Source organism: Vespa velutina, chromosome 1 (genome assembly GCF_912470025.1).
Source record: "Vespa velutina chromosome 1, iVesVel2.1, whole genome shotgun sequence".
NCBI lineage: Eukaryota > Metazoa > Arthropoda > Insecta > Hymenoptera > Vespidae > Vespa > Vespa velutina.
The window spans coordinates 12482560-12500002 of record NC_062188.1 but is presented as its reverse complement, the minus strand read 5'-3'; the positions used below and the strand labels follow the sequence as shown (position 1 = coordinate 12500002).

Sequence of the window (17443 nt, the reverse complement as noted above, 5' to 3'; positions counted from 1 at the left end):
AACAATTAAAATAAGATCTATAAGATGCTGTTTTATTATATATTTATATATGTCATGAAAAGAAAAAAATTCTAAACTATAAAGTTATATCACATTATATGTTATCTTGATCTTTATATATTCCACATTATTAAACATAAATTTATCATATAATAAGATTTACAAATATTTGTTTAAAATAGGTTCCATTTCTATTGGTTCATTATTAGGAGCAAATCTTGCTACAACATTGCCTTTTTTATCAATGATAAATTTAGTAAAATTCCATTTAATGGTTCCCCCTTTATCTCCACCCAACTCAGTCAGCCATTTCCACAGAGGATGAGCATTATTTCCATTGACATCTACTTTTTCAAACATATCAAAAGTAACATTATATTTTTTAACGAAGTTAAGAATTTCTTGAGAAGTTCCTGGTTCTTGGCCACCAAATTGATTAGATGGAAACGCAAGAATTCTCAATCCTTCAGAGTTATACTTCTCATATAATTGCACAAGTTGTTTATAGTTGGTATCAGTTAATCCACAGTTGCTAGCAACGTTAACAATTATTAATACATAACCACGATATTTATTCAAGTCTACATCATTTCCATGGATATCAAGCGCATGAAAATCATAAATAGAAGTTGCAGATTTCAAAGATTGTTGCTCATCATTTTTTGATGTACATAGCTCTTTATTGTTATCATCGCAATTCTCAGACAATACTCCTGTTAAAAAGCAGATGAGAAGCAACAGTATCTGGACACCTAATAAAGACGAATAAAGAAAATCCTTAACAAAGAATAAAAACGTAAAAAATTACAACTAAATTCTTTATATGATTACAAAAAAAACACTCTAATGACAGTTTGTCATCTTATTTCAATCCACAAATAAATATTCTATATAGTTTCATACATTTTAATAGCTATCGTATATTGGTTAAGTATTATTAATTTAAAAAAAACGAATTTCATTTATATATATAAAATTTAAATACTTGTTCTTAACAAAAGAGAATTACTCACGCAACATTTCCGGCAGAATGTGGAACAATTTAAACACAACGATCAATGTATCTATAACAATTGAAATAATTCCGTCTTATTACTTCTATTTATTGTTAATATTAAAAGTTAATTAGATGTAAACAATAAATGACAATACCTTCGATGTATTCGCCAATATACTTCAGATTAATTGTGACAAAAGAGCACAGCTCTTACCGGTTTCTTTGTTACTGGAATTTTTTTTTAAATGACGGACAAGGAAATACCAATTTCTTTTCTCTACTTTGGTCGCTCTTCACTTAACCACCAATCAGAATTCCTACACGTACCTTCGATAAAGAAAACAAAACACTATCTTAAAATGCACATAACCTTATAAGATAAATTATAATTTTGTCAAATTTATATGATAAAAATTCGATTTAAAAAAAATATTAACATATGCGTGTATTTAAATGCAAACTATTTTAATAAATATTATCTTTAAATAACTCTTATCTTGAGTTTACGAAGCGTTCGTGTCTTTAACGTACAATAGCATTGTGTATTGTGTATACTGGTCCATATTCAAGGAAATATTATTTATACTTAAAATCACGTTCTTCAAACTTATATACACATATTTTTTTTATAACAATTATATACAAAATTCTAAAAACATTAAAACACACGTTTAAAATGTTCTATTATTCGTATTGACTGAATACGTTAAATTTTTCAATATAACCTAAAAAAATATAAACATTAATGAAACGAAATCTTACTATTCTTTTTTATTCATGTGGTTATTGTAGAAATATTTTAATTAATTTAATGCACTAATTATTTTTATGCATTAATAATTTAATGCATTAATTATTTATTGAATGAACTTGTATTGAATAAAGTCAATTTGTTCAAACCAAAGTTTAAAACACACATACAAATATGGTAAGTATAAATTATGTATATATTCTTATGTATTAAAAACAAAGTAATTTCTTTGTATAATTTAAATAAAACTGATTTATATTTTTTTCAGGCACGTAATGCTGAAAAGGCTATGTTAGTAAATAAAGTTTTCTTATGTTCTTCCTTTTAATTTCTTCTTTTTAATTTTTTTTGTAGTTTTTTCCATAGGAAGTAATTCGTTGAAATATTTTAATAGGACCACCCTTGCGAGGTGGAGGGCAGCTCAAAGCAACGAAGGAGCCAGAAAAGAACAAGAGAGAAGACCTTATTTAGCCTCCGAGTGTCGAGATTTGAGGAAAGCCGAGAAGTGGAGAATGCAAATTATTAGAGAGATCGCTAAGAAGGTTGCTCAGATACAAAATGCTGGTTTAGGAGAATTTCGAATTCGTGATTTAAACGACGAGATTAATAAATTACTCAGAGAAAAGAGGCATTGGGAAGCACAAATAAAAGAACTCGGAGGACCAGATTATTCTCGTGTAGGACCACGGATGCTGGATCATGAAGGACGAGAGGTGAATAGATATTTTATCATCATTTGAGATACATTTACTAAAATTATTTATACTTTGTGTGAAATTTTTAGGTACCTGGAAATCGGGGTTATAAATATTTTGGAGCTGCAAAAGAATTACCAGGAGTGAGAGAACTCTTTGAACAAGAGCCTCCACCACCCCCTCGGAAAACACGTGCAGAATTAATGAAAGATATAGATGCCGATTATTATGGATATAGAGACGACGACGATGGAATTTTGTTACCGTTAGAACAAAAAGCGGAACATGAAGCAAGAGACAAAACTATAAAAGAATGGCTACAGCAGAAGAATAAAGAGTCAGATTCGGAAGAAGAAATAGAAACGACTTCACAAAAACGTATACCATCGCAGCAAGATATACAAGAAGCATTACTTGCAAGAAAAAAGAGAGAACTATTGGAGAAATATGTTCTCTGACTGACACTTTATTTTTTATGCTCTTAATAACAACTATTCATAAATTTATTTAATTGTATCAGAGTACATTTTTATAAAACGCGATAAATATAGTTATTTATTTGTAAGTATGTAATAACATTGATCAAGGTAATTATTTTGTGCAGTAGACGTTTAAACTTTAATCGTTACTTATCGAGAAAAGGGTGCTGTAGATAAAATATAAATAAAAATCCGATGAGATAGTCTGTTTATAACGTTCGCGATCTTCACTTATAACAGTTTTTGAAAGAAATCGCGAATAAGATGATACAGTAGTACGCACCATCTTGATCTCATACTAGCATTAAAAATTTTTTTTTTAATTTGGCATATCTCCCTGTAACAAACGATTTTTAAAATTATTTCGTTTGTTATCTCGTGACTTTTCTTATAGCGTTCATTGGGCGTAGAAATCCGAGTACAACGAATTCTTTGAATTCTTTAGAGTAACTTGACGAAGTGATATATAAGGCAATGTAATCACGAAATAGTGCTCCTGCAATGAGAGATTCATAAGATATCTTGACGACTTATTACGATTACTTCATTTCGAGTTGAATTACACACAAATAAAGAATTTGTTTTTGAGAGAGAAAATTCTGAAGAATGTATCATTGTCTGTATATGTGTAAGCACAACTTAAAAACTTCCATTCAATATCGTGTCATTTATAAACAGACTGTAACATATGTACAATCATGTTGCTGTTAGGACTCAGAAGTCAATGGCACTAAAAGTACTAAAGTATATCATATTATCCTTCGATTTTTCTAAAGTAGACGCGTTTTTCTCAATCCAATTATAAAAATCTTCTAACTTATTTTTGTAATTTCTTCTTTGATAGCTGAATTAGAGAGCCACTATTATCGATTTTTAAGTGTACTAGAACCAGAAGTGCTAAAGAAAATCGAAGCTGTAATATAGCGTGTATTTATATTTATCCAACGAGTCAACTTCTGAGCCCTTGTATAATCGCTTCGTGCCTAATACGTAAACGACAAAACAGTTCGAGCATGGATTAATTTTTTCTTTTATAGCTAAAAGACTATAACACTTGTAAGGCTTGAAAAATCAAGCTCTAAATGATTCGTAGCTTATCCGTTGATCAGTCTCTCGCCCATTTTTTTTTCGCCATCCAATTCCGTCTATTATTAAACGCGTAGATAGTAATGTAACTAGATCTATTCGTACTTATGAATTACAATCGCATAAATTTCTATGTCAATAATAAGATCGATAATCTACGATCATCATCACATCTGCATCAACGGGGTGCGTTTTGCGATTTATTGTGCGTCATTGAATTGTAAACGTGTCCTCGTCATATCTTTCTCATTCAGCATCGCACAACGTCAATCCATTCTCGAACCATCACAAGACACCAAAATTCGTCGTACTAATTTGTATGAAGGAGTCACTGCATACTAGAATATATATTGAAAAAGTACCGCGGAGCAAAGATAAAACTCGGCACACTTGTTAGCTCGAATCATTTTCGATTCGTTTTCCTTCTCTCTCTCCCTCTCTCTCTCTCTCTCTCTCTCTCACTCTCTCTCACTCTCTCTTTCTCTCTCTCTCTTTTCTCTCTCTCTCTCTCTCTCTCTCTCACTTTTTGCACTCTCATTGCACAAAGAAGCATACATACACACACACACACACACACTTACAGGCATACACACACGCGTTCATTCTCTCCTTTCCTTACGCGTTTCCCCTACTTATCAGGTGTCACAGGTGGGACCACGACTTTTCCTAAAAAGGGTGAAAGGCACAAAGTAAAAGATAAACGATCAAGGTTTTGGCTCAGGCACATATGTCCGAATCGGAGAGTTCTCGTGCCACAAACTTGTGACCTCGACGAAGTCGATGGTGCCACCGTGATGGATGAAATATATCGAAAACACTCTCGACTCCCTTCGCCGTATCAAAAAGGGAAATGTATATGTGTATGTACTTGGTACATCGAGTATAGAGTTTACAACTCAGAGTTTTTTTAGCGCTTATTATTACGATAGCAAGCAGCTCTGATCGTAACGCAGTATCGACTATCGACAGATGAAACGCTTATTGATTTGCGCGTGTATGTATGTTTTTTTCTTCGTTTTCTTTTTCCAGTCGGGCAGTGCACGTTGGACTCGTTTCGTCCGACGATGCTGCTTGAAAAAAATGCCTAAAGTCGAGAAAAATCTTTGTATCATTCGTCATGCGAATCCTCTTTTTGCTTCAAGGACGTAAAAGCGAGTGCCAGCGTTGAACTTGGGTGGGCTGTCGTGCCACACGCATGTCATTCCAATGTTGTAATTCCTCCGAGCCAGAACTGTTCAAACCTAGACAGAGCCAACCGATCATCTCTCTTCCTTTCTTGCCCATACCACCTCTTCGCCGATTATAAACCGAAACGAAAAGCGTCACATCACCTAATTGGAAAAGAGCAACCTGTGAACAAAAATAAAATCAAATTTATTCATTTTGAATATCGTTTAAGATATTCAAATAATATATTTTTTCTACCTGGAAAACAAAAGTCTCTTTATAAAGTGGATTCGGTTGAGCTCTTTTCAAGCCCGTCTTCGATCGACTCATCTCATGGCCGTTGCTATCGACGAGAGCCAATTTCACATAAGTATCTGGTGGTTTAGTATCATTACCACCGCCACCACGGAAATGAGAACCCTTGATAATTTCGACCGATAAACGTCCGGTCGTACCATTATAAGATAGCCCTATTAATATTTCTGCAACGCTTCCACCTTTCATGCTACTTCCATATGGCGGTATAGTAGGTGATGCGTATGATTGAACGGATTGTTGTGAACCTGTAGAATCGCTACGCGTCAAACTGCTGCTTGTACCCCAATCCTGAACCTGTAACGAGTTTTTATTTCAATGAGAATCCATTCATATTTTTTAGGATATTTTAATAGGACAATCATTTAATTTACCGAAGATGGCGGTGGTTGCAAAGTCAACCAAAGAGTGGTTTCAAGTTGTAGATTGATTTGATCGAAGGAGACTCTGGCCTCTCCGAGTAATCTCTCTCTACGCATTCTTCCACCCCATAAATAAACTCTTAGTCGTACTCCCATAGCGTTCACATCTTCTGGATTAACACGAGGAAGAAGGAAGCTTTCCATATATTGAGGCGAGTTACCCTGTCGAACGCGAGTCTTACGTCTTTGCTTCTTAGATGGTAACAATACTAGACGCACTTGACTGCCACCGATTCCGGCTGGGTAGTTTCGTCCTTGCAAAACTTGTACCTGCCATAGTAAATAATATCGTAACATATACAAGTACATATACATGTAACATATTTTAGATAACGATCAAAAGATATAAAAGAAAAGGAAAAAAAAAATAACTAACCGTCATCTCACGCATTGGTGCATCATAAAGAAAAGCGACTTCCAAGCTACCAATTTCCTCCGGCACGGCTCCCATCCTTGTGATAACGTCATTCGTCGTTGGTGCATTCCGTTCGATCTCTGCCTCCTGTTCTCTACTATCGAGTATGATACTGGAGGCGCCGACCTCCACTACGCACTAAATTTCAAAAGAATTTCAAATTTCAAAAAGTATACAAGAGAAGGTAAATGTCCGAGATTAGATATGCATAGTATACGTAGATTACCTGTTGCTGCTGAGCTGTCGGCGTATGTTCCTCAGTACAACTACTTGAAGTAGTTCCGGCGTCTGAAATCCATTAAATAGAACGTACTTCGTTATATAAGATACTTTTTATTTACGTTTACTTTAAAGTAGAAAGGTTAGAAGTTATGAAGTACCGACCAACGATCGCTGGCCCATCCTCAGCTTGTATGGTTAACGTATCTGGTGGTGGGTGAGGATGCGAATTCAATCTTCGAAGAGCGTCTTCTTCCGAATCAGAGCTCGTTTCTGGATCCGAATAGGAAAATGCCTTCCCTAGAATACGATAATGTATCATCAACGATAGTTATTTTGATCGATGATATACATGTAAAAGGTACAAAGGATGAAAAGAAAAGAATTTACAAATGTACGTAGGCGCAAATGCTTACCTATATTCTTCGATATTTGAGATGCAGAGTTATTGCTGGACTCACAAAGCGGAACGCAAACTCCGCCGAAGAGAGCAGCCGAGGTGGGCGGTGTGAAGCACCACTTACGAGAGAGATAGAGGAAGATGGCCAGTAATAGGACGATAAAGCCAGCAACGGCACCCAGAAATGCAGTCGCTTCCACAGGTACTAAAACAAACCCGATATAGAGAATCTTCGAATCGATTTTAACTTTAACTATTATCGCGCGAAATATTATCGATTTTTCGATTTATACAGATTTCTCAACATTGGCATGTATGAACTTTCGAACGACGATCTCGTGACAAGCGAACCGTTCTTGATAACATTATTCGCGTTATTGGTTACACGTCGTTACTACGTTAGCACGCTTATTATTTAATCCAAAGAAACTTTACTGATCTTTAACACACAGAGAAACATAAGGAAGAGTCTAATATATACCACGTACTATGTAAAATGTTAAATATGTGATACGTATACACGCGAAAAAGAAAATTATATCATAATTAGTAATGTCTTCTTAAGGATTTTCAACTGGAAAAGATTAAAGAGAGAAAAAAAATTGTTTTTTTTTTTTTTTTTTTTATTTTTCTTTTATCAATAATGATTATTTATAGTTTCGAGCTGAGAACTCTCGGCCATCCATAAACGAATTTTATAATCAACTACTGGTTGCGCATAGTACTGTCGATATCGAACGTTTCAAACGATAGCAACGCATTACACTTTAATGACCCGGAATAATTAATCGTCGCCCCAGATATCGTAGAAACTATCGTGCTACACGCAATATTCTACGCACGCACGGTCTTGCGATGTTACATATTTCTTTTCTGTTCCGGAAAAGGATAAAAATGAAAAGCTAATTCTCTCGCGAGTCTCCCTAGTAAGCGCATAAGACGATTTTTCGAAGAGACGTGCTCTCATCCGCGTTATTCGCTCGATGGGTTCGTCGATAACGCGACGAAAGGAATCGCGACTTTGTGGTGTCACAAAGGAGAAAGAGGCGAGAAAGGGAGAAGGGAAATTGAAAGAGAGAGATAGAGAGAGAGAGAGAGAGAGAGAGAGAGAAAAGGGGAGAATGAAAAAAATAATGGCTTTGCGCAATGCGGAAGATGGAAAGAAGTACACGCGTATGCTTTTAAGAATGTTTGTAAAAGTTGATCATGCGAATGAGAAAAAATATTGATGACCGTCGAAAGAATTGGTAGTATCGTCGAAAAAGTGTGAATGGTGCACGTGACGAGAGCTCCTCGTTGTCCGAGGACGAAGAGAACGAAGGTGAAGGAGTGTTGAGACGGAAGGGAGGGAGGAGCGTATCAAGAGGGTGAGATGGACGGTGAGATGGTGGGTAGGTGAGAGGTGGGAAGGGAGTTTATCGCGCGGCAATGCGGTCGACCGTTCAGTAAGAGAAGCTCGGAAATTTCAAAGAACCGATTACCGCGTTTGAGAATTCCTTGACAAGCTATAGGGTTACGTGGCTATACCTATCTACGTGCTTGTAATATTTGTGTTAGGGGCAAATGCGGATCACGAATCAACGACGACTCTCGTGGCTCTCGACTCGGTATTCAGTTCAATTCACGGCACGCTCGAGTGGACTTACCCGCTAAGAAATGGTCTGATCCAGCCAGAATCATGCTCGTCCGTGGTGACACATTTAAAAAAAAGTAGCTCGAGCCACCTTACGTGTGTCTCTCGATCGGGCACGATAAGTAAGTCGGCCAGGATGAGGGACGCATCGTACGATATAATTTCTTTTTCCTTTCACTGTGTCTATTACTTTGTTCGCGTTAGGACGGAAAAACACGGGCGGCGACGCTTCGCGTTAGCCTTCCGACGGCTTTCACAGGAAAAAAAACGTGGACGCTTCCTCGAGGAGCGTCGTGGTACGTGGGCGAGGGTGTACACAACGGCACTCTGTTGCTCCGCTCTCTGATAGACTTGCGCCCGCAGCACCCTAAGCGCGACACAGCCGCGCATGCGGGTGCGCCCCTCGCAATTACCGCTCCTAACCATTCGGCTTTCGACGATCAACCGACTGGTCGACCGCCTGACCGACCAATCGACCGACCGACCGATCACTCCTCTCTATCCTATTTTCTTCTTTCTCCTTTATTCATTTTTACCTCTTTACCTATATTTCCCTCGTTTTCTCTATTTTTTCTTTATTTCTAATTATATCCTTTTTGATACGCTACAATTTACCTACTTTTTATTGGGATCATTCTCGAATTAATAAACGAGTGTTCTAAATCAAGGAATATTTCATAATGAAAAAACAATATTGAGTGCTTCTCTTTTCGATAAAGTTTGACTTTTTTTAATATCCATAGGCCAATTCGAAAACGACTATTTATCTAGAGACAAATTTTATGTAAATCTATCGTGAACATAATTCTTTCTTCATATTCGAAATCCCTTTCTAAAGGAGAAAATTAAGATATGATTTAATGGTATTAATTAGAACAGAAAGTAAATTTTTTATACTAATAAATTATACATTTTTTAATTAATATACTCTTATACTGCATAGCTTTCACTGGAAATATTTATGGAAATATAATATGCGCATTTTAAAGTTCCTTCTTTTTTACACTTGTGTAAAATGTGTAGCCTATTCACCAGGGAAACATTTCCAAAATTATTTTTCATATTTTATCGCTAGATGGTGCTTGAAAATCTCAAAGAAAGAATCGATCGAGGACATCGAGATTCAAGTCAAGATCGTAATTATGATGATCTAGAAATACGGTATTAAAATATAAATCTTCGATTTATAAATAAATTTTTAATTGAGACAATGAAATTAAATAAATGTAATATTATTGTTTAAAACAATATTGGCGCTATTTCATTAATCGACTTTTATTAAAATAATAACATTCTTATTTTTGAAAATGCAAAACATTTTTTGTTTTTTAATAAAAAAAAACGAATGTTAAATAATTTTTATTTTCACGGTAAAACTTTTTCGATATATATATAATAAAAAAGAGAAATGGAGAAAACAATATAAAAACTTGGATTTGTCTTATTTAATTTGCAATAATATCGTATATACATATCATTCGTTAACTGTACTTTAAATCTTATAATTTTAAACAATCGTCGTTATTCATATGAATCGAATTTTATTTAGTGAATAAGTATTCTTTTGACATCGTTTTTCTTCTTTTTTTTTTTGTTTTTTGTTAATTAATTCGTAATAAGAAAATATAAATTATTGAGAAAAATTCAATTACGTTTAGAGCGCCCGTCGATCATATCGGAATCTTTCCAATATGTCTCTTGAATATGAGACAACATCGTAAAGTTACAGATACAATAAGGTTAAAATATGATTTTGATACAGACTTTTGTATGTACTCCTAATAAATAAAATATTTTATTATGAACGGATTAATCGCATTTAAAATCTCACTATAAAAGGTAAGTTTCGATTATTACGTGTTACAAATAGTTAATTATAACCAAAAAATAAACTTTCGTAATCAATAGAATACTAAAGAAAACATGTTGATTATACGATGTATTGATTATGATATAATGTTTTTCTTATTGAATTGAAAAAATAGGTACAGATAATTATGAGTTTCATCACGTTATTACAATTGAGACAAACCAGAATATTAACTAAATGTCTCTTAGAACAATATTTGAAAAGATATTTAAGGTGTCAAACAAAGTTTTATTGTATTAAACATACTAATCATAAAAATGCTATTAATTCAAAAGATCGTATTGTAAAACGAAAAGCATTAAAGGCACGTATATTGGAAGATTTTAAAGAAACAAGAAAAAAAGTAGAAGGAATAATCGAAAGAGAAAATATATGGACTGTTCCCAATCTTCTTTGTGTGGGTCGTATGATCACATCGCCTTATTTAAGTTACTTAATACTATCACAAGATTATCAGGTAAGTTTGTTTCCTAAAAAAAAAAAAAAAAAAAATAAAAATAAAAAAAAAGTGATTTATTAAATGATCATTATTTGATAAATAAAATGTGTCATCTTCTAAAAACTATAGGTAGCACTATGGCTATTAGCATTCGCAGGAGTTAGCGATTTAGCTGATGGATGGATTGCAAGAACATGGTCGTCACAAGCTTCTAAACTTGGAAGTTTTTTGGATCCTGTTGCCGATAAATTGCTTGTAGGAACACTCTTTCTTTCTTTGGCATGGGTAGGATTAATACCGGTACCTCTTACATGTCTTGTTGTAGCAAGAGATATTGCTCTAGTTGGTGCGGCATCTTATATCAGATATCGATCATTACCTGCACCCGTATGTAATCGAAGTTTTTTTTTTTTTCCTAAAACTGAAGTTGCTCTTTGATATAAATACATTTTTTCCATAATAATTCTCTTATTTTCTAGAAAACATTGGCAAGATATTTTGATCCTACACATGCGACAGTACAATTAGCACCTACTATCGCGAGTAAATTGAATACAGCAGTTCAATTGTCTTTTGCTGCTGGAACTGTAGCAGCTCCTGTTTTTCACTTTGTGAACCATCCTGTTCTCCAATGTTTGTGCTATATAACTGCAATATCAACACTTGCTGGAGGTATTAGTTATTTGACATCTAGGAATACGTATAAATTTCTTAGAAAGAAAAAAATTTCAACACGGTCATAATTTATTTTTTCATTATCATTACTTAATAGCAGATGAGTAATGTACAGTTATCGAATCTTATGTACAAATTTATTATTGCAATTTTTTACATATACTATTTTGCATATCGATATTCAAGTAATATAATGTTTACAGAGAAACATATTAGTTAATAAACTTGTATATGTATATCTACACTAATTAATCTATGTAAATTGATTAATTTAACCTTATTAAAACAAAATATCAGTTACGTTATACATTTCGTAAGCGAACTCTTCCCATTCAAAAGGATCATGTACTACACCAATATAATCTATCTCCAGCTTAAAAGGACCAGGAATTCTATCAGAAGCTAAAATACCAAAACTTGATATATTATCTAAAGGTATAGGTTCTTGATCGTCTTGTACTTTTCCATGACTAGACAAAAAGAATTTTGAAAATGGTATTTTCACATATTGCCAATATGGGCCACCTCTTGTATAAATTACATAATTATACAAATCATTCCAATGTACATCATATAATCCTTTCGTTCCAATATTAATCATATAAACTCTACCATCCCCTCTTACACGCATAACAAGATGATTGTATAACTGCCAATTTAAACGTGTTTCTCGTTTAAAACTTTTCCTGAATTTTGCTGTTCTAAGAGCACAGTAACCTGCATAGGTTATTTTACCATCTTTTGGAATTCTATAATCTAAATTACCGGAAAAGACAGCTTTGCCTTCTGGACTTAATTCTAGTCTACAAAAATGAAAAAACTTTTAATATAAAACTTTTTCAAAGTTCTATATCAAGCTAAATAGAATTAGCAAACAAAATATATACTCACTTGCAAGTTGAATAACCTTCGTTATAATCACTATCGCATACAATCAACCATGAATCCAAAGATTTTTGATTGCCATTAAAATCCCAAACAATGTCTACTTCATCTGATGGATGAAAGGCATTATCTTTCATTTTTTCTTTTCTTTCTTTCTTCAATAAAGCTAATTCTTCTTTTAAATGAAAGTATCCTTTCTTTGCCTGTTGTAAAAGACTCAATTGTTCTTTCTTAGGTGGCCTATCATATACTTTAGGATAATTTGATCTTTCATTTTGTTGATATGCGTGTATTAATCTATAACTTGGATCAAACGTCATTTTCATAACAGGTCTATTAAATAGAATCGCACGCGTTAAGAAATTCATTTTGCAAATAGCTTGTTTATATTATTACGTTCATTAATTTTATATACATTGTTACAAATTTTCAATTTTTTTTCAAAACTATATATACATTAGTACATATTAATTAATTATTAATAACAGTAAACTTCTCCATCAATTTTTTAACTAGAATTACTATTAAATAATATAAAGATTAACTAACGATCATCTGCTACTCGTAAGATGTAGTAACTTAGTCGAACAAACAAAATGTTCATACTACCCTCTAGCGGTAAGGCATAATAATTAAAATCCAATGGCGGGAGTTTACTAATCTATCCAAGTCAGATAAGTGTAGTTCAATGATTGCCCATGAAAGATGATAGTTGCTTTGAATTGTAGGTTACTTAAATTACGACTTTTTCGTTGTAAAAAATATCGTAACAATGGTATCATCTATTCGAAATTTAAAAGAACTGCCAGTAGTTTCAATAAATCTGAATTTAATACTGAAGTACAATTTTCTAATGGGTAAAAATATTATATCTAACCTCTTATTTTCTAACCTTTTATTATTGAATGTATTATATACTATAAATTCTTATTTTACTTGTAATAGTCACTGATAATTGTTTTTATCATTATTATTTAATTATTTCATTAAAAAATATATGGCTTTATACATATATATATATATACATACATATAAGTAGGAATATTATACTCTAACCAGTATGTAATAAAAATGAATTTTATTTTTTTCTCATATAGGAGTAATCTTATCATCTCTAGTGGGAAATATGCTCGACTTAGTAATAGTAGTACAGTTACATCTATTGGAGATACATCTGTTATGGTCACAGCAGTCTGCAGTAAAATTAGCAGTAACAAATCTATGCTTCCTTTAATTGTAGATTATAGACAAAAGTCTGCAGCTGTTGGTCGTATACCAACTAATTTTATGAGAAGAGATATAGGAACAACAGAACATGAAATCCTTACAAGTAGATTAATAGATAGATCATTACGGCCATTGTTTCCACAAGGATGGAACTTAGAAACACAACTAGTATGTAATACACTTGCCGTTGATGGAATTAATGATCCAGATATAATATCTATTAATGGTGCATCTGCTGCTTTAAGCCTATCAGATATTCCATGGAATGGTCCTGTTGGTGCAGTAAGAGTAGGAATGATAAATAACGTATTAAAAATAAATCCTACCAGGAGAGAAATGCAAGAAAGTACATTAAATCTTGTTGTAACCGCAATGAATAATAATTATGTTGTTATGTTAGAAGGATCTGCTGATAATATTAATTTGAATGATTTAAAGAAGGCGATAAAACAAGGTGTTAAAGAATGCCAGTGTATAATTCTTGCTATTAGCACATTGCAAAAAAAATATGGTAAGCAGAAAATGAACTTTATTGTTCCTGAAATTGAAGATGTAGATGATATAAAAGAATACATACAGACGAACGCAGAAAAAGATATACGAGATATATTGACAAATTTTGAACATGACAAGTTATCCAGAGACAATGCTATCTCAGAGATTTTTGTCCGTATGACTGATATTATTAAGGAAAAGTATCCTGAAGCACATGAAAAAGTAATAGAAAATATATTTTATAAGTTTGTTAAACAAATTTTTAGAACGCTCATCTTTAAAACTAATACAAGGTACATATATAATAATTTTATAGATATAATTGTATCAATGTTAATATTTGTGCGATATACCATCTAAAATGAGATATATTTAAGGTGTGATGGTCGTAAACTGGAAGAACTAAGAAAAATTGACTGTCAAGTAAATTTATTTAAACCTCTTCATGGTTCTGCGCTTTTTCAGAGAGGTCAAACACAGGTTTTGTGTACTGTTACATTGGACTCTGTAGAAAGTGCTCTTAAGATGGATACGGCGTCTATGTTAATAAGGTATATAAATATAAAATAACATAGACATACATAGCTAATAAGTATATTGTTTAATATTGGTTTATATGTTTCTAGTGGTATGAAGGAGAAGAATTTCTTTTTACATTATGAATTTCCTCCGTACGCGACTCATGATATAGGACGTATAGGAATTATCGGTCGTAGAGAAATGGGACATGGAGCATTAGCAGAGAAGGGGTTAAGATCCATTATTCCAAAAGAGTATCCATTTACGATAAGATTGACTAGCGAAGTACTTGAATCGAATGGTAGATATTTAAATATTATATAGTACAGGGAATAATGACAAATTTTAAATTAATATTATGCTATTTATGAAAAGGTTCTTCATCTATGGCTTCTATATGTGGTGGGAGTTTGGCTCTTATGGATGCAGGAGTACCGATCTCATCACCAGTTTCAGGTGTTGCTATGGGTTTGATAACTCAATATAATGATCAAGATCCCACTGAGATTAAAGATTACAGAATATTAACTGATATATTGGTAAATATATGATATTTAATTGAATTATATATGCATTATTTAGTCTTTTGTGATGATTTGAACATTATTTTATTAGGGTATGGAAGATTATTTAGGAGATATGGACTTTAAAATTGCTGGAGGAGAAAAGGGTTTTACAGCTTTGCAAGCTGATATAAAAATTACAGGTGTCCCTTTAAAAATCATAATGGAAATTGTCGATCAAGCTAAGATTGCTAATCAGAAAATCATTACAATAATGAATAAAGTACTATTAGAGCCGCGAAAAGACAATAACGAGAAGATGCCGGTGGTAGAAGACATAGAAATCCCTGTACATCAAAGAGGAAGATTTCTTGGAGTAGGTGGTATAAATCTAAAGAAACTTTTCATCGAAACTGGTGTTCATGTATGTATTGTTTATGTATAAGTTAATAATTTTTATATTTTCTATACATTAGATAAAATCATTTTTTATTATTGTTATTAGGTATATTCAAAGGACGATGATATATATACTTTATTTGCACCTAACGAATCCGCTTTAAAAGAAGCCAAAGAAATAATAGAAAAGACATTACAAAAGACACGTGAACCTGTATTAGAGTTTGGAGCTATATACACTGCAAAGATAGTAGAAATTCGAGAAACTGGTGTTATGATTACGCTCTATTCTAATATGCTACCTACGTTATTACCCAATTCTCAGTTAGATCAGCGTAAAGTGTTTCATGCTAGTGCTCTCGGTTTAGAAGTTGGACAGGAAATAAAAGTTAAGTATTTCGGTCGAGATCCAGTTTCAGGTTATATGAGGCTATCACGAAAAGTTTTACAAGATCCCATCTCTATTGTAAGAACATTATCGTGAAATTAAAGAAAAATTAGGTTGTGTATATTTTATAAAAATTTCATCAAACAAACAAATAAACAAACATCTAGATCATTATTTTACATTTATTTAAGTAGTAAGAATTAATTCTTTTATATTAATTATATGTTTTTAGATCATTCTTGCAGAATATTATTGTATTCATCTTTTTATGATTAATAATATCATACAAACCTTTTTACTTAATACATAAGATTATACAAAGGATATTTACATATATATTTTGTAATTATAGATAGAAATGATTTTAATTAAAATGTTATTCTTTTATTGTATTTATTATATCTATACTTTTAATTAAAAAAGTGCTTGGTGATTAAAACATTATTTAAATTAATATTAATGGATTAAAAATATTCTTCGAGATTTTCCACTGTCGATACTTTAATACCAATGTTATATCGACCTAGGTTGGTAAGTTATCGACTCTGTATAACACTAATAACTTTAATCCTTTAGATGTGTTACCAATCTTCTGGATTAAATATTCTGTAGGTACATGTAGATACCTGTATGCATCTTTGCTATTCTCACTCTTTGAAAATCCTAGAGTGTAATAAAAGGACAGTGTTACATAACACGCGATGTCTACACTCAATTTCAATGCTTTTTGGCTCCAGATTTAATTCCTTTGAAACTAATACATAACATTTTTAAATCTTTCATAATTGTTTAATTTAAGACAAAAAAAAGCAAGATAAGATTAATATATAATATTTAAAAATTATTTTATTATTCATTATGAAAGAAACGAAAGAAGAATAAAACACGTTTTATATTTTAATCGTCAAAACACATTGCAAGTTTAACATTTTTTGTTTCTACAAGGAAAATATTATATATAAATATATAATATATATATATAATATATTCTACTAATTGTCAAATATAATTATTTAACATAAGATTTTACAATTTAATAAACATATAAGAAACAAAGTACATAAATCTTTTTAACGATATATATATATATATATATATATATATATTTATATAAATATATAAAATATACATGTATATATAAAAAATATTAGAGATTCACATCAACGTAGGATTACGATTTGCTGAAGAAGAGTAATAAGAGGGTCCTTTTTCTACGAATAATGAAGGAGTATCAATAATTCTTTCGCGATCCCAAAATTTACCGGTAGGAAAGCCTGATAAAAAGATAAATGAAGATAGGAATTTATCGAGAGGAAAGTCAAGTAGAAAGAATAAAAGTTTTGGAGACGATAGGTAGACAAGACAAGGCAAAGTAATGGGCAAAAGAGTCCGGGCGGGTCGTGGTAGACGTCGAACGGGTGGGAAACTCGAGTCGAGCAGTGCCGAGCAGTGCCGAACGAGGTC

At 32.4% G+C, this 17443-nt stretch overlaps 6 protein-coding genes across 6 annotated transcripts; 3 read left to right on the top strand and 3 right to left on the bottom strand.

The window, feature by feature from the left end:
• Positions 1-11: 11 nt before the first annotated feature.
• On the bottom strand, positions 12-1665 carry LOC124957163 (probable phospholipid hydroperoxide glutathione peroxidase). The gene is made up of 4 exons (XM_047513966.1): positions 1529-1665; positions 1153-1324; positions 1014-1064; positions 12-752 (listed from the first exon to the last, which is right to left on the bottom strand). The coding sequence occupies exons 3-4, from the start codon at positions 1018-1020 to the stop codon at positions 160-162; spliced, it is 600 nt and encodes a 199-aa protein (XP_047369922.1). The 5' UTR covers positions 1021-1064; positions 1153-1324; positions 1529-1665; the 3' UTR covers positions 12-159.
• On the top strand, positions 1335-3661 carry LOC124957159 (pre-mRNA-splicing factor ISY1 homolog). Its single transcript, XM_047513935.1, has 4 exons — positions 1335-1925; positions 2017-2039; positions 2143-2461; positions 2533-3661. Exons 1-4 carry the CDS (start codon positions 1923-1925, stop codon positions 2899-2901), a joined length of 714 nt encoding a protein of 237 aa, XP_047369891.1. The 5' UTR covers positions 1335-1922; the 3' UTR covers positions 2902-3661.
• Positions 2894-9111, bottom strand: LOC124957146 (synaptotagmin-14). Its single transcript, XM_047513892.1, has 8 exons — positions 8593-9111; positions 6963-7151; positions 6712-6846; positions 6554-6615; positions 6289-6465; positions 5865-6182; positions 5434-5787; positions 2894-5358 (listed from the first exon to the last, which is right to left on the bottom strand). The coding sequence occupies exons 1-8, from the start codon at positions 8624-8626 to the stop codon at positions 5146-5148; spliced, it is 1482 nt and encodes a 493-aa protein (XP_047369848.1). The 5' UTR covers positions 8627-9111; the 3' UTR covers positions 2894-5145.
• A 1086-nt stretch (positions 9112-10197) lies between these two features.
• On the top strand, positions 10198-12631 carry LOC124957153 (probable cardiolipin synthase (CMP-forming)). Its single transcript, XM_047513922.1, has 4 exons — positions 10198-10418; positions 10565-10906; positions 11018-11275; positions 11368-12631. The coding sequence occupies exons 2-4, from the start codon at positions 10577-10579 to the stop codon at positions 11629-11631; spliced, it is 852 nt and encodes a 283-aa protein (XP_047369878.1). The 5' UTR covers positions 10198-10418; positions 10565-10576; the 3' UTR covers positions 11632-12631.
• On the bottom strand, positions 11611-13022 carry LOC124957151 (complex I intermediate-associated protein 30, mitochondrial). The gene is made up of 2 exons (XM_047513906.1): positions 12455-13022; positions 11611-12366 (listed from the first exon to the last, which is right to left on the bottom strand). Exons 1-2 carry the CDS (start codon positions 12814-12816, stop codon positions 11844-11846), a joined length of 885 nt encoding a protein of 294 aa, XP_047369862.1. The 5' UTR covers positions 12817-13022; the 3' UTR covers positions 11611-11843.
• Positions 13023-13105: 83 nt separating this feature from the next.
• LOC124957139 (polyribonucleotide nucleotidyltransferase 1, mitochondrial) lies at positions 13106-16371 on the top strand. Its single transcript, XM_047513878.1, has 7 exons — positions 13106-13305; positions 13546-14463; positions 14548-14721; positions 14797-14990; positions 15065-15228; positions 15305-15616; positions 15698-16371. Exons 1-7 carry the CDS (start codon positions 13154-13156, stop codon positions 16073-16075), a joined length of 2292 nt encoding a protein of 763 aa, XP_047369834.1. The 5' UTR covers positions 13106-13153; the 3' UTR covers positions 16076-16371.
• Positions 16372-17443: the final 1072 nt, after the last annotated feature.

What these genes read in the sequence shown, in the direction of transcription:
- LOC124957153 (XM_047513922.1), top strand. Translation starts at nt 10,577, where the DNA reads ATGAGTTTCATCACGTTATTACAATTGAGACAAACCAGAATATTAACT. An exon ending in TACTATCACAAGATTATCAG is followed by an intron (nt 10,907 to 11,017) that starts GTAAGTTTGTTT and finishes TAAAAACTATAG; the next exon opens with GTAGCACTATGGCTATTAGC. An exon ending in ATCGATCATTACCTGCACCC is followed by an intron (nt 11,276 to 11,367) that starts GTATGTAATCGA and finishes CTTATTTTCTAG; the next exon opens with AAAACATTGGCAAGATATTT.
- LOC124957159 (XM_047513935.1), top strand. An exon ending in CGTAATGCTGAAAAGGCTAT is followed by an intron (nt 2,040 to 2,142) that starts GTTAGTAAATAA and finishes ATATTTTAATAG; the next exon opens with GACCACCCTTGCGAGGTGGA. An exon ending in TGGATCATGAAGGACGAGAG is followed by an intron (nt 2,462 to 2,532) that starts GTGAATAGATAT and finishes TGAAATTTTTAG; the next exon opens with GTACCTGGAAATCGGGGTTA.
- LOC124957139 (XM_047513878.1), top strand. Translation starts at nt 13,154, where the DNA reads ATGATAGTTGCTTTGAATTGTAGGTTACTTAAATTACGACTTTTTCGT. An exon ending in ATCTTTAAAACTAATACAAG is followed by an intron (nt 14,464 to 14,547) that starts GTACATATATAA and finishes GATATATTTAAG; the next exon opens with GTGTGATGGTCGTAAACTGG. An exon ending in GAATATTAACTGATATATTG is followed by an intron (nt 15,229 to 15,304) that starts GTAAATATATGA and finishes TTATTTTATTAG; the next exon opens with GGTATGGAAGATTATTTAGG.
- LOC124957146 (XM_047513892.1), bottom strand. Translation starts at nt 8,626, where the DNA reads ATGATTCTGGCTGGATCAGACCATTTCTTAGCGG. An exon ending in CGACAGCTCAGCAGCAACAG is followed by an intron (nt 6,466 to 6,553) that starts GTAATCTACGTA and finishes TTTGAAATTTAG; the next exon opens with TGCGTAGTGGAGGTCGGCGC. An exon ending in AAGAGACTTTTGTTTTCCAG is followed by an intron (nt 5,359 to 5,433) that starts GTAGAAAAAATA and finishes TTTTGTTCACAG; the next exon opens with GTTGCTCTTTTCCAATTAGG.
- LOC124957151 (XM_047513906.1), bottom strand. Translation starts at nt 12,816, where the DNA reads ATGAATTTCTTAACGCGTGCGATTCTATTTAATAGACCTGTTATGAAA. An exon ending in GAAGGTTATTCAACTTGCAA is followed by an intron (nt 12,367 to 12,454) that starts GTGAGTATATAT and finishes TCATTTTTGTAG; the next exon opens with ACTAGAATTAAGTCCAGAAG.